Raw genomic sequence first — 13997 nt, forward strand, 5'->3', positions numbered from 1 at the left:
ACAGCCGGAAGGTGCGCCCCACCCATCTCTGGGTTGGGGGGACGTCTTCACCGGTTTCCGGATCCATGGCTTTCCAGAATCCCGGACAAAGGGGTTTGCGAGGTCATGCGGTCGGGATACAAAATCAAGTTTCAATCACTTCTACCGGTGTGATTCTTCCCTTCCAATATTCGACTCTCCCCGGATCGCTTAAAAGCTTTGCGGGGAGCAGTAATAGACTTGATGCAACAGGGAGCGGCAGTTCCCGCTCCTTGAGCAGAACGTTTTCTTCACTTTTGCGAAAGATCACAAAAGGAGATTCTTTTCAGATTAAATCGGAATCCCGATTCTCTGGACAATCGGATCCGATTGAGCGAGCGGACCAGAGAGTCTCTGGTCTGGTAGCTTCGGTCTCCGATGCTCAGCCAGGGGAAGTCATTTCTTCCGACAGAATCCAAGTTACCGATAAATGTATTGGAACTGAGAGCGATCAGACTTTGTCTGATTCGCTGGACCAAGTAGCTTCAGGGCAACCCGGTTTGGACTCAGTTGGACAAGGCCACGGCCGTGGCTTATGTCAACCACCAAGGGGGCACCAAGAGTGCCCTGGCGGCCATAGAGGTGGCCAGCATTATTCATTGGGCGGAACGGTTTGTTCCGGCTCTCCCTGCAGTATGCACTCCGGGGGTGGAAAATTGGCTGACAGATTAGGTCAGCCGTTAGATTCTGGATTTTCATCCAGAGATATTTCACCAGCGGTGCCTTCATTGGGGCACCCTGGAGGTGGTTCTGTTGGCAACTCGGCTCAACAGGAAGGCGCGGAGTTTTGTAACCCGCTCCCGAGATCCGCGAACGAACACAGCAGACGCGTGGGGACAGTATCAGCTACTGTATGTCTTCCCTCCTCTCAAGTTGCTGCTGAAGCTTCTTCGCAGGATAGAGGTGGAAGGAATTCCAGTTATCCTGGTATTTCCAGACTGACCTCTTCAAGCCGAGTACGCCGACTTCGTCAGGCTGGTCGCGGACGCTCCCTAGAGACTTCCTCTCAGGGAGGATCTGCGGTCTCAGGGACCGATCTTCCATCCTGCTTTACAATCGCTGGCTTTAACGGCCTGGCTATTGAGACTCGGGTGCTGAAGGACAAGGGATTGTCAACTTCAGTTATTCCTACTTTAATTAAAGCAAGGAAAGCGACTTCTAGAAAAGTCTATCATCACACATGGAGGTCTTATATTGCGTGGTGTGAATCCTTTGGATTTCCTCCACGGGCCTATTCGGTGACCCGAATCTTGGCTTTTCTGCAACAAGGAGTTGAGCAGAAGCTGGCCTTGAGTACTATCAAGGGTCAGGTTTCAGCGTTAGCAATCTTCTTCCAGAAACCTTTGGCTACCCATTCCTTGGTGCGGAATTTCATCCAGGGGGTGCGGCACAGACGGTGGTACAGGCTTATTCTATTAAGGGTCGGATTCCTCCGTTCCCTGTTAAGGCGCACTCCACTCGGGCGCTTAGTGCTTCCTGGGCCTTCCGCCATCAGGCGTCAGTGGTCCAGGTTTGCAAGGCGGCTACCTGGTCGTCAGTTCATACCTTTACAAAATTTTATAAAGTTGATCTGATGGCATCGGCGGATGCCTCTTTTGGCCGCAAGGTTTTGCAGGCCGCAATTTGAAGAGACCGTTGGTCTACCTCGAGGGTTTTTTTCTGTTGGATTTTCAGTTGAGTCTCATCCTTTGGTTTGATGAGCCTTTAAGACTTCTAGTCGGCACCGGTTGGGCCTTCTGGATTTAAATTTTGATTTCTGTTATCCCACCCCTCATTTGTGGCACTGCTTTGGGACGTCCCGATTTGATTTTAATCAAGAGGACTGTGTCTGTCAATGAGCGACAGAGAAAAATGGATTTTTGTAAAATCTTACCGTAAAATCCTTTTCTCTTAAGCTCATTGACAGACGCAGTACCCGCCCCTCTACTTTTGTGTTGGGTTAAATTCTCTGACACTGCTTTGTGACATAACTGACATCCTGTAGCAGGGAGAGAGAGGATATACCCTCTGGGACTGCCCCTAAGGTGTGGCCAGAACGTTTTCCTTCTGCCTAGTGTCCTACTCCTGTAGAGGGCAGTATAACACGATTTGATATTAATCAAGAGGACTGCGTCTGTCAATGAGCTTAAGAGAAAAGTATTTTACGGTAAGATTTTACAAAAATCAATTTTTTCCCTGGGCTTCCTATACATTGCATTGGCGCCATTTTGTTGTAGCCTGGAGCTACACATGCAGTACGGCCTCTTGTGGATTGATGTCACTTCCTGCAACATCGCTTTCTGTGCTCAGTTATCCATGCTGCAGATGTTGCTGGTTCCTCTGTGAGGTGGTACAGTATTGGGGGTCGTTTCTAGGCATTTCCTGCGCACTCTACCTGCCGTTGTTTAAAGGGTAACTCAGTGTACAGCGCGATCGGGCGGTGCGGCCTGCGATCGCGAATTTTAAATGGGCTGTGCACTTTTTTTTGTAACATTGCAAAATGGAGTCCCAGGCGGTAAATTCTCCATCAGATCCCTTCAGTGCGATTGCCAGTACGTCTGACTCGCAGTCCATAGTGTCTTTCTGCAGCATTGGAAAGTCTGGCATCAAAGGTTGATCTTGTCATAAAACAAATTGATAGCCAAAAACAGCTGCTGTCTTCTCTGTCTTCTGACTCAGAGACTGCTATGGTCGCCATGGACAACCCCCTCCCTGAGGGATCCCTGTCCTTGTATTCGGATGGCGAAGAGGACCTGTCGTCCTCAGCTGAAGCGTGGGAACACGCTATGGTGGAAGCACTGATTTGTTCAGTGAGGGAAAATTACATTTGACTTAGCCTACACAGTCAGGAATGGGGGTGGTTTTTGGCTCCCACAAGGCCCAGAGATCGGGTCCAGTGTTTCCTTGTTCCGAGGAATGTCACGATATTGTGAATGAACAATGGCCATGCATTAAGCACGTGCTGGTGGTGCCAAAGCGCTTTAAATGCTGTTATCCCTTTGCGGACTCGGTTTCGAACCGCTGGATGGTGCCACCTAGGGTGGACCACCCTGTTTCCAGGTTTAACAAATCTACTGTGGTACCCGTGGAAGATTCCCCGACCTTCAAGGACCCGGTGGACAGACGGGTGGAATGCCTTTTCCCACCACCTTCATGTTTTGGCGGATTCAGTACTAAAACCGATCTTTTTGTCCCTTCTGGTTTCACAGATGGTAATGGAATGGGTTAAAGTTCTTAGGGGGTAACTTGAACACTGAGTTCCCCTGACCTTGATTGTACTTACGGACCAGGCCCTGGTGTTTCTGTGTGATGTGTCCACACATCACTCTGGTTGCCAGAGTGTCAGCGGTAGGGATTGCCATAAACCTCATGGTGTGGCTTTAGAGCTGGTCGGCTGACCAGGTTTCTAAGAAGGCCATAACATATCTCCCCTTTCTGGGTGAGCATTTGTTTGGAGATTCCTTGGATGAGTTGATATAAGGCTTAACTGGGGGTAAGAGCACTTTTTTTTCCCCCAATCCTCCAAAGGCAAGGTGTCCCGTGGTTGGCGGGGGTCCCCTTTCATGGTTCATAGCTGGCTTTTTCATGCCTCGGGCACAAGAGAAAGGTAAACCGTTCAGGGCCTCTGGAGGGAGCAAAAAAGGCTTGGTTGAGTAAGCCCAAGACCAGTCAATCCGGTTTGGCAGACAAATCCTCTTCTGCATGAAGGCGGCGCCCTCACCAGTTTCTGGGGTGGGGGAACGTCTGCGATTTCTTTCAGGAACCCTGGATGTCCTTGATCCAGGACAAATGGGTTCACAAACCGATTCGTTCAGGGTACAAGATCGAATTTCGGTCTCGGCCAGCAGACAGATTCTTTCCCTCAAATCTTCGTCTGTCTCCAGATAGCTTGCAGGATCTCAGGGAGGCAGTGCGGGGCCTCCTAGCACAAGGAGTGATTGTGTCGGTTCCAAAATCCAGGAACGATTTTGAAGTTTTTATTTAAACCTGTTCACGGTGCCCAGGAAAGAGGGCAAGGTGCGTCCTATTTTGGACCGCAAGTCTCTCAACCGCTTTGTGCGGGTGCAGAAGTTTTGGATGGAATCCATTCGGTCGGTAGTAGCGTCTTTAAATCGGGGGGATTTTCTAGCCTCCATCGATATCAAAGATCAAAGAGGGATTGCAATCCTAGGATATCTGGACGATCTCCTGTTGAGAGCAAATTCTCACCCAGCCTTGTTGGGCGATCTGTCGATCACGGTTCAGACCCTTCAAGAGTTCGGGTGGACTATCAACTTCAAAAAATCTGCACTGACCCACTGGCAAGGGTCTGTCTTCCCGGAGACAAACTTTTGAAGTTGAAGGGAGGGATCCGGTTGCTGCTGCAAAGCGATTTTCTTTTTTCTACAGACATGCATGAAAGCCCTGGGTCTGATGGTGTCTACTTTCGAGGCGGCCCCAGTCGCTCAGTTTCATTCCAGGCCTCTGCAAAAGGAGATCCTTATCAAGTGGAACAAGGATCCACAGTCCTTAGACAGATAAGTTTGAGCCGACTCACGAGGTCAACGCTCTATTGGTGGCTTCAGTCCTTTCTACCGCTGCTGTGGACAGTGGTCACCACGGATGCCAGCCTGTCGGGCTGGGGCGGAGTGCCGGACAACCTCTGTGCCCAGGGAGTCTGGTCAACAGAGGAGTCTTCTTTACCAATCAATGTTCTGGAACTCCGAGCAATCAAGCTTTGTCTGATCTATTGGACAAATCGGCTGCGCAGTCTCCCGATTCAGATCCAATCGGTCAATGCTGTGGCCTACATCAGTCATCAAGGGGGCACAAATGGTGCCCGGCCAGCCCAGGAGGGGTCACTCCAATCGGAGGTATTTTGTCTCCTGTGTGTCCGTTGGACTTGTTTGCGGCTCGACTAAAGAAAAAGGGTCTCGAGCTCTGGCCACGAACCTATGGCCGATGCAACAGACGCATTGGTAGCTCCTTGGAGCCAGTATCGGCTGATTTATGCCTTTCTTCCGATACATTTGTTAAGGTTTCTCCACAGGTTGGCGGTAGAAAATGTTACTGTGATTCTGGAGGCTCTAGACTGGCCTCGTCGGTCTTGGTGCGCAGACCTAGTAAAGATGGTCATCGAGCCACCTTGGCGGTTGCCTCTGCCAGAAGTCCTGCTGTCTCAGGGGCCGATCTTCCATCCTGCTTTATGGTCGCTGGCTTTAACGGCATGGCTGTTGAAGGGCAGGTGCTGAAAGATGGAGATCTCCTTGAGTCTGTGATATCTACCCTGCTGAGGGCTAGAAAAGCGACTTCCAGAAAGATTTATCATCGCATGTGGCAGTTGTATATTTCATGGTGTGAATCGCAAATATTGCACCCTTGCCTTTTTTTGTTGGGCTAGGATCTTGGCTTTCTTGCAGAAATGCAATGCCCATTAGCTGCTAATACCTTAATTCGCACCTTTATTCAAGGAGTGCGTCATATGGCTCCTCCGAGAAGATCCCCCTTGCCTCAGTGGGAATTGACTTTGGTTTTGTCAATTCTTCAAAAGCCTCCCTTTGAGAATATGAAGGACATATCTCTGCCCTTTATCTTAGAAGGTTGCCTTTTTGGAGGCTATTACTTCTGCCAGCAAAGTATCTGAGTTGGCGGCGCTTTCTTGTCCGCCTTATTTGGTCGTCCACAGAAATAAAGTGGTACTCTGACCTAATCCGTCTTTTCTCCCTAAGCTGGTGTCTGATTTCCATTTAAATGAAGACATTGTTTTGTCTTCACTCTGTCCGAAGTCTAAGCATCCCAAGGAAATTGCCTTGCACTCTCTGGATGTGGTTCAGGCGATCAGGGTTTACCGGTCGGCCACGGAGTCCTTTAGGAAATCAGACTTTTTGTCCTTGCTGAGGGATCTTGTAAGGGTTTGGCTGCATCTGCTGCGGCTATATCCAGATGGATTAGGCAGACGGTTATACAGGCTTATTTATTGAAGGGTCAGGTTCCTCCTTTCCCTGTGACAACGTGTCCTACCAGAGCGCTGAGTGCCTCTTGGGCTTTTTATCATCTGGCCACTGTTACTCGAGTGTGTAAAGCTGCGACCTGGTCGTCCGTGCATACTTTTACAAAATTCTCTTTTGTTTGCATCTTCGGATGCATCCTTTGGCCTCAAGGTTTTCAGGCTGCTGTTTTTAAAGAGACTTGTTTTTCTCTTTCAGGGGTTTATCTTTTTTTCTCTATGGGTAAGCTCCTGTTCCTGGTTGAGCTTTGTTACCCAGTTGGCTAAGTTTAGCCTTTGGAAAAATCGTTACCTGTTTTTTGGTTGCGTTCTTCCCACCCCTCATGTCTACACTGCTTTGGGACGTCCCTGTGGTATAAGAACTGGGGCTGTCAATAGACAATGGAGAAAACTGGATTTTTGTAAGAACTTACCGTAAAATCCTTTTTCTCTGAAATCCCTCTGTTATGGGGATGGTTTGTGTTTTTTTTTTTTTTCACTGCTTGCTACGAAACCTGGCTTGTGGCAGAGTGTGGGGGGGGGGGGGGGGTTATGCCATAAAGGACAGCCCCTGTAAGCATGTCTGTGAAATTTTTCATTGCCTAGTACTACTCCTGTAGGGGGCAGCATAACCCTATGGTATAAGAAGCATAAGAGCTTCGTCTGTCGATGGACTTAAGAGAAAAGGATTTTACGGTAAGTTCTTACAAAAATCCAGTTTTTACTGCTGTTGGTTTTTCTGTTGGCTAGATTCAGCCTCACTATTTGTCCTGACTGTTGTCACCAAATGAGAAAAGTGATGAGGAATTCCAAATTTTTAGACTGTGACTGTAAATCTTTAAATGGGAACTGTACTATTAACTGCCAAAGGGGGGAGATGTCCCCTCACTTTTGGTGGGATTCCTTTTTCCTTTTTTTTGGGATACTCAAATAGTAATGGGAACTAGATGGGTTATAATGCTTCCCTAATCTATCTAAAGCTGAAAGTTTTTGACTTTATTCCATTATTTTCTAACCCCTGGTCAAAAATGTCGTGCCTGCAGTTTTTTTTTACGGTCTTGTGTATGCAATAAAGGTTTTCCGAATCAACCTTTTTAGGCTTAACTGAAGGCATATAAAGGTGCCTGTTGTTTTTAAGCTATACCACGCTCCCTGGGTGCGTTTGGGGCTGTTCACTAGTATGGATGTCAAATTGGGAGCAGCATCTGTCCGTGCAGCAGCTGTGTCCCAATTGACAACAATGGGACTGCCTGCATGGGGATGCACAGAACACCTGTGGATACCTGTGAGTAAACACAGCCCTCCACATGTGTACGCTTTTGTACACCTCATGTAAATGAGGCCTTTATTACAACGATTACTTTTTCTTTCCAGAACATGTGCTTTCCTGTCCCGGTTAATGAAATTTAATGAAGGCATTATTAGTTGGAAGGATTTTGTACTAATACTGATGGTTTTTACCCTCAGGATGACAGATTGAAGAAAGAGCTGAGAGTGAAGCTGGAAGTGGCCAAGTTCTTGCAGGATACTATTGAGGAGATGGCACTGAGGAACAAAGCTGCCAAAGGAGATGTGACCAACGAGTTTTCCTCTTTTTTCCAGAAGGTAAGAATATTTTATGGGGGGAGAGGAGTAGAAATACTTCAAACCCCACAACTGCAGTAGAAAATGTTTTCTAGTGTTGAGGCTGTTACAGGCCAGTACAGGTTTCTTTTTTTTTTTTTTTTTTTTTTTTTTGACGAAGTGAAGGTATACTGCATATATGAATGTAATAGGTTTATAGATATATGCAGTGTAAAACTGAATAATAAAGGGTAATTCAACCTTTGTTAAATTACATATTTAATGACTTTATAAACCATTTGGTAATTTAATTATAAAAAAAAAAACCCAGCTGATTTCAGTCTGCAGTCATTTGATTTTCTGCTAAAACTATTCCCAAAGAGTGCAAATATAGTTTTTCTGTCCGCATGGCAAGACTGCAAGTGTTCTGTTGTGTACAGGTCTACTCCAGTACTGTAATTTCTTGCTAATGTGATTGGCTGTCTCCTAGATACCATTAGCAGTCCATTTAATTGTATTTATTTCCCAATATTAAAAACTAAGAAGTAGAGTAAATCAGTATAACACATGCAAGTTAAGTTGCCTGTTGCCAGATCATTCATTTCAGAAAATATCTTCACATAGGAATGTGTTTAACATATTTTATACATTTTACAAGCCTTCCTTGTAAAGACAGACTGCTGTTGGGCACCGGCATCTTGGATATGATGTCAGCAGCTCAAGGAGGCTTAAAGTGGTTAGAAAGCCTTAAGGCTTTTTACCTTATTGCAAAAACTTCTACTTAGCCCAATCTCGATCCTGCACTGTGCATGAGAGCACCAGCTCTCTCTCTCCTCACTGGACAGATTGATAGAAATAGGAGTCTTTAGCTCCCAAGCTCCCACTGCTGTCAATCAAATCCTGTGATGGAGGTGGAGGAGGGGGCTTGGGTAGCAGAGCCACCCTGCCCGGTCTGTCTATAGGAGTCTGTCTTGGGAATATACCTACACAATTGCCCCCATAGAAAGTGTCTTTCTATGGGGGACTGGCTGAAGAGGAGTAGCCAAGAGCACCAGCGGGGACTCTAGAAGTGAATCTGGGCTGCTCTGTGCAAAACCATTCCACAGAGCAGGTAAGTATGACTTCTTATTATTCTTTGTTTTTTAAATTGAAGCTTTATTAGCACTTTTAGGCCTCATGCACACAGGACATTTATTTAACTCTCCTAGAAGCCCACAGCATTTTTGCAGAAAAAAATGCCTGACACTTATAAGTGTTTAGCGCTTTTACAGGCGTCAAGCTCTTGGGCGTGCATTCATTCAATTGGCCCGAATAAATCATTTATTCTGGCCATTGAAATGAATAAATTCTCAAGCTTTTGGGCGTGTTTAGCAGCTTTTACCAACATCGAGTTTTTTCTGCCCAAACTCTGCTGCTTCTGGAGGCACTGGTAGTGGTGTGTTTTTTTTTTTTTTTTTTTCCCCCCTTTTCCTTTTCCTAAAAGCTTCTGCCACTAAATACTGCTAAAAGCCTGTGTGCGCATGGACACACAGGCTAGCATGCAGGGGAGTTTAGAGGCAGGGGAAAAAAAAGACGCCCCTGGGAGCAGCTGTAAAAATGGTACTGTGTGCATGAGGCCTAAAGCTCTCACCCAAGGGACACTTTATAATATTCCTCTTCACTTCTCTCCCTCTTCTAAAAGGTTATGTTGGGAGTTAATAGTAAGGGGCGGAGAGGCTGGGTCAGCACAGACAGTAATTAGACAAGAGGAGGAGAGGGCTATGATGTACAAGGAGGGAGGGGACAGTGCTGGGGAATTGACTCAAATGCACATTGCAGATGAATACCTTTTTTTGTTTTAATGGAATGGAAAAACACTGCAAGTAATCATTTAAAAGACTTGATTTTTATGTGCATTTTTAAGTTAAAGTTAAGTGAGTGACCAGGTCTTTTTATATTATTCAACTTGGTATATAGAGGTTTTAAACCTTTCCCACCTACTCTTGTCTCAATGGATCCAATTTCTTTGCTAGTTCAGTAAAGCAGAGGTCACAGAGCACTGTAAGAATTATGTGAGGAGCGACGATAAGAGCTGCTTAACTTAACTCACTGTGTCCTCTTAAGATTATGAATTCTTTCCAGGTAGACTCAACAATGAAGGCTGGGCTTCAAAGAAGTCTTACATAAACTAACCGCATTATTCATTCATTTTTTTCCTTGCTTTCTGTTTATCCACTTAAGCCCCGGAAGATTTTACCCCCTTCCTGACCAGGGGGTATTTTGCGATTCGGCACTGCGTGACTTTAACGGACAATTGCGCGGTCGTGCGACGCTGTACCTAAACGAATTTGACGTCCTTTTTTTCCCACAAACAGAGCTTTCTTTTGGTGGTATTTGATCACCTGTGCGATTTTTTGATCACGCGCTATAAACAAAAAAAGAGCGTCAATTTTGCAAAAATAACAATATTTTTCACATTTTTTTTTATATGAAATTCCCCCCAAAAAAAAAGTAAAAATTTAAAATTTTTTAAAATTTTCGGCCAATTTGTTTTATGCTACATATGTTTGGTAAAAAAAATCGCAAAAAGCGTATTTTGATTGGTTTGCGCAAAAGTTATCCCGTTTACTAACAAAGGGAAAGATTTTTGTCATTTTTGTTGTTTTTTTTTTTTTTTAACGCGTAATGGCGGCGATCTGCGTTTTTTTTTTTTTTTGCAGTACTGCGACATTGGGGCGGACAGATCGGACCCTTGACTGACATTTGTGACACTTTTGGGGTTACCAGTGACATTTCTACAGTAATCAGTGCTATACATATGCACTGTTACTGTAAAAATACACTGGTTGTGAAGGGGTTAACTTTATTTGGAAGGGAGGGGCTGTGTGTGTCCCTAGGGGCGTGCTTTCTACTGTGATTGGCTGTGGCTTGAGCTGTAAGGACACAGTGACCGGCGGACATCGGGTCCGCTGGTCACACGCGCGGGGGGGTCCGTGACCACGCGGGAGCGCGCCTCCGGGGGCGCACGCTCGCTCCCTAGACCCTCACAAGCTAGTGACGTAGCCCTACGTCACTTTGCCTGTGAGGGGCTGACTGCCGACGTAGATCGGCGTTAGGCAGTCGGCAAGTGGTTATTCTGTTTGTTCGTTTTGTTGTGAAAGAAAGTGCTTGCTATTTTGAAAGTTCTTTGCTTTCAGCTTAAAAAATATTTTTAGGAGCCACAAAGTACAGAAAGCTAATTTTGTTTAAAATGGACCTGTGGGCTTAACATGCCTAAGCTGACAGCAATAGCAAGCAGTTGTAAGCAGGGTTAATTTATTTCCAGACTTTGTATGTCCAATTACTGCAAACTACCCTACACAGATGAAGGCATTCTCAGAGACATTATTTGCAAATGGATAGGCACTTGCTCCTTGGCCACAACGTGACAGTGGTGGGCCTGCCATTCTCTATGGTTCCAAGGTATTGTTTGGTTTCAGCACCAGAAAGCTAAAACTTGGGGTTGCTCCAGGCAGGGATCTTAAAGTGGTTCTAAAGACTTGATTTGTTTTTTTTTTTCTTTAAAATAAACACATCATACTTACCTGCTCTGTTCAAAGGTTTTTCTGCTATGGGGGCACTCAGCAGGGGGGGGGGGGGTGGGGTGGTGGACCTGAAAAGAGAATGGAGGCTGCTCTGTGCAAAACCATTGCATAGAACAGTAAGTATAACATGTTTGTTAATTTAAAAACAGTTTATTTTTCACTTAAACCACTTGCTGACTGCAATACACGCAGTATCTCACTAGAGTGAGTACACCCCTCACATTTTTTGTAAATAAAGTATTTTATTATATCTTTTCATGTGACAACACTGAAGAGATGACACTTTACTACAATGTAAAGTAGTGAGTGTACAGCTTGTATAACAGTGTAAATTTACTGTCCCTTCAAAATAACTCAACACGCAGCCAATAATGAGTACACCCCTAAGTGAAAGTGTCCAAATTAGGCCCAAAGTGTCAATATTTTGTGTGCCCACCATTATTTTCCAGCACTGCCTTAACCCTCTTGGGTATGGAGTTCAATAGAGCTTCACAGGTTGCCACTGGAGTCCTCTTCCTCTCCTCCATGATGGCATCACGGAGCTGGTGGATGTTGGAGACCTTGCACTCCTCCACCTTCCACTTGAAGATGCTCCACAGATGCTCAATAGGGTTTAGGCCTGGAGACATGCTTGGCTAGTCCATCACCTTTATCCTCAGCTTCTTTAGCAAGACAGCGGTCATCTTGGAGATGAGTTTGGGGTCGTTATGTTGGAATACTGCCCTGCAGCCCAGTCTCTGAAGGGAGGGGGGGGCGGGGGGTCATGCTCTGCTTCAGTATGTCACAGTACATGTTGGCATTTATGGTTCCCTCAGTGAACTGTAGCTCTCCAGTGCTGGCAGCACTCATGCAGCCTGAGACCATGACACTCCCACCACCATGCTTGACTAGGCAAGACACACTTGTCTTTGTACTCACCTGGATGCCGCCACAGATGCTTGACACCATCTAAACCAAATAGGTATATCTTGGTCTCATCAGACCACAGGATATGGCTCCAGTAATCCATGTCCTTTGTCTGCTTGTCTAAAGCAAACCGTTTGCGGGCTTTCTTATGCATCACATTTAGAAGAGACTTCCCTCTTGAAAGACAGCCATGCAGACCAATTTGATGCAGTGTGCTGCGGCGTATGGTCTGAGCACTGACAGGCTGACCCCTCACCCTTTCAATCTCTGCAGCAATGCTGGCAACACTCATACGTCTATTTACCAAAGACAGCCTCTGGATATGATGTGAACACGTGCACTCAACATCTTTGGTTGACCATGGCGAGGCCTGTTCTAAGTGAAACTTGTCCTGTTAAACGGCTGTATGGTCTTGGCCACTGTGCTGCAGCTCAGTTTCTGGCCACCGTGCTGCAGCTCAGTTTCAGGGTCTTGGCAATCTTCTTATAGCCTAGGCCATCTTTATATAGAGCAACCATTCTTTTTTTCACATCCTCCGAGAATTCTTTGCCATGAAGTGCCATGTTGAACTTCCAGTGACCAGTATGAGAGAGTGCGAGCGAGAACACCAAATTTAATACATCTGCTTCCCATTCACATCTGAGACCTTGTAACACTAACGAGTCACATGACACCAGGGAGGAAAAATGGCTAATTGGGCCCAAGTGGGACATTTTCACTTAGGGGTGTACTCACTTTTGCTGCCAGCGGTTTCAACATTGACTGTGTTGATTAATTTTGAGGGGACAGCAAATTTACACTGTTATACAAGCTGTACACTCACTACTTTACATTGTAGCAAAGTGTCATTTCCTCAGTGTTTTCACATTAAAAGGTATAAAATAGTTACAAAAATGCGAGGAGTGTAATAATTTTTGTGAGATACTGTGTGTATGTATATATGCACTGCTCAAAAAAATTAAAGTAACTCTTTTTAATCAGAGTATAGCATCAAGTCAGTTAAACTCCTGGGATATTGATCTGGTCAGTTAAGTAGCAGAGGGGGTTGTTAATCGGTTTCAGCTGATTTTGTGTTAATCAAATTAACAGTTGCACTAGATGGGCAACAATGAGGCGACCCCAAAAACAGGGATGGTTTTACAGGTGGAGGCCACTGACATTTTTTCTCCCTCCTTTTCTGACTGTTTTTTACTAGTTTTGCGTTTGGCCAGGGTCAGTGTCACTACTGGTAGCATGAGGTGATACCTGGGCCCTATAGAGGTTGCACAGGCAGTCCAACTCCTCCCAGGTGGCACATAAATACATGCCATTGCCAGAAGGTTTGCGGTGTCTCCCAGCACAGTCTCAAAAGCATGGAGGAGACAGGCAGTTACTCTAGGATAGCTGGACAGGGCTGTAGAAGATCCTTAACCCATCAGCAGGACCAGTATCTGTTCCTTTGTGCAAGGAGGAACAAGATAAGCACTGCCAGAGCCCTACATAATGACCTCCAGCAGGGCACTGGTGTAAATATCTCTAACCAAACAATCAGAAACAGACATCATGAGGGTGGCCTGAGACTCTGACGTCCCCTAGTGGGCCCTGTGCTCAATGCCCAGCACTGTTGAACTTGATTGGCATTTGACATTGAACACCAGAATTGTCAGGTCCACCACTGGCTCCTGTGCTTTTCACAGATGAGAACATGTTCACCCTGAACACATGTGACAGACGTGAAAGTGTCTGGATAAGCCGTGGAGAAAGTTATGCTGCCTGTAACATCGTTCAGCATGAGGCATATCCATGGAGGGATACGAAGACCTCTACTGGCTAAACAATGGCACCCTGACTGGTATTGAGATGAAATCCTTGGACCCATTGTCAGACCCTACAATGGTGAAGTGGGTCCTGGGTGCCTCCTGGTTCATGACAATGCCTGGCCTCATGTGATGAGAGTATGCAGCCAGTTCCCGGAAGATGAAGGAATTGATACCTTTGAACGGCCCCCACGCTCTCCTGACCTA

General features: G+C 45.9%; 1 protein-coding gene across 2 annotated transcripts in view; it reads left to right on the plus strand.

Moving 5' to 3' along the window:
- LETM1 (leucine zipper and EF-hand containing transmembrane protein 1) overlaps positions 1-13997 on the plus strand; it is a 113449-nt gene that overhangs the window by 40841 nt on the left and 58611 nt on the right. For both annotated transcript variants that reach the window (XM_082243756.1, XM_082243757.1), the window contains exon 5: positions 7430-7567. In XM_082243756.1, the coding sequence (XP_082099882.1) occupies positions 7430-7567 (138 nt within the window). The remainder of the gene's footprint in view (positions 1-7429; positions 7568-13997) is intronic.

This window comes from Pelophylax lessonae (genome assembly GCF_965119305.1).
Source record: "Pelophylax lessonae genome assembly, chromosome: 1".
Classification (NCBI taxonomy): Eukaryota; Metazoa; Chordata; class Amphibia; order Anura; family Ranidae; genus Pelophylax; species Pelophylax lessonae.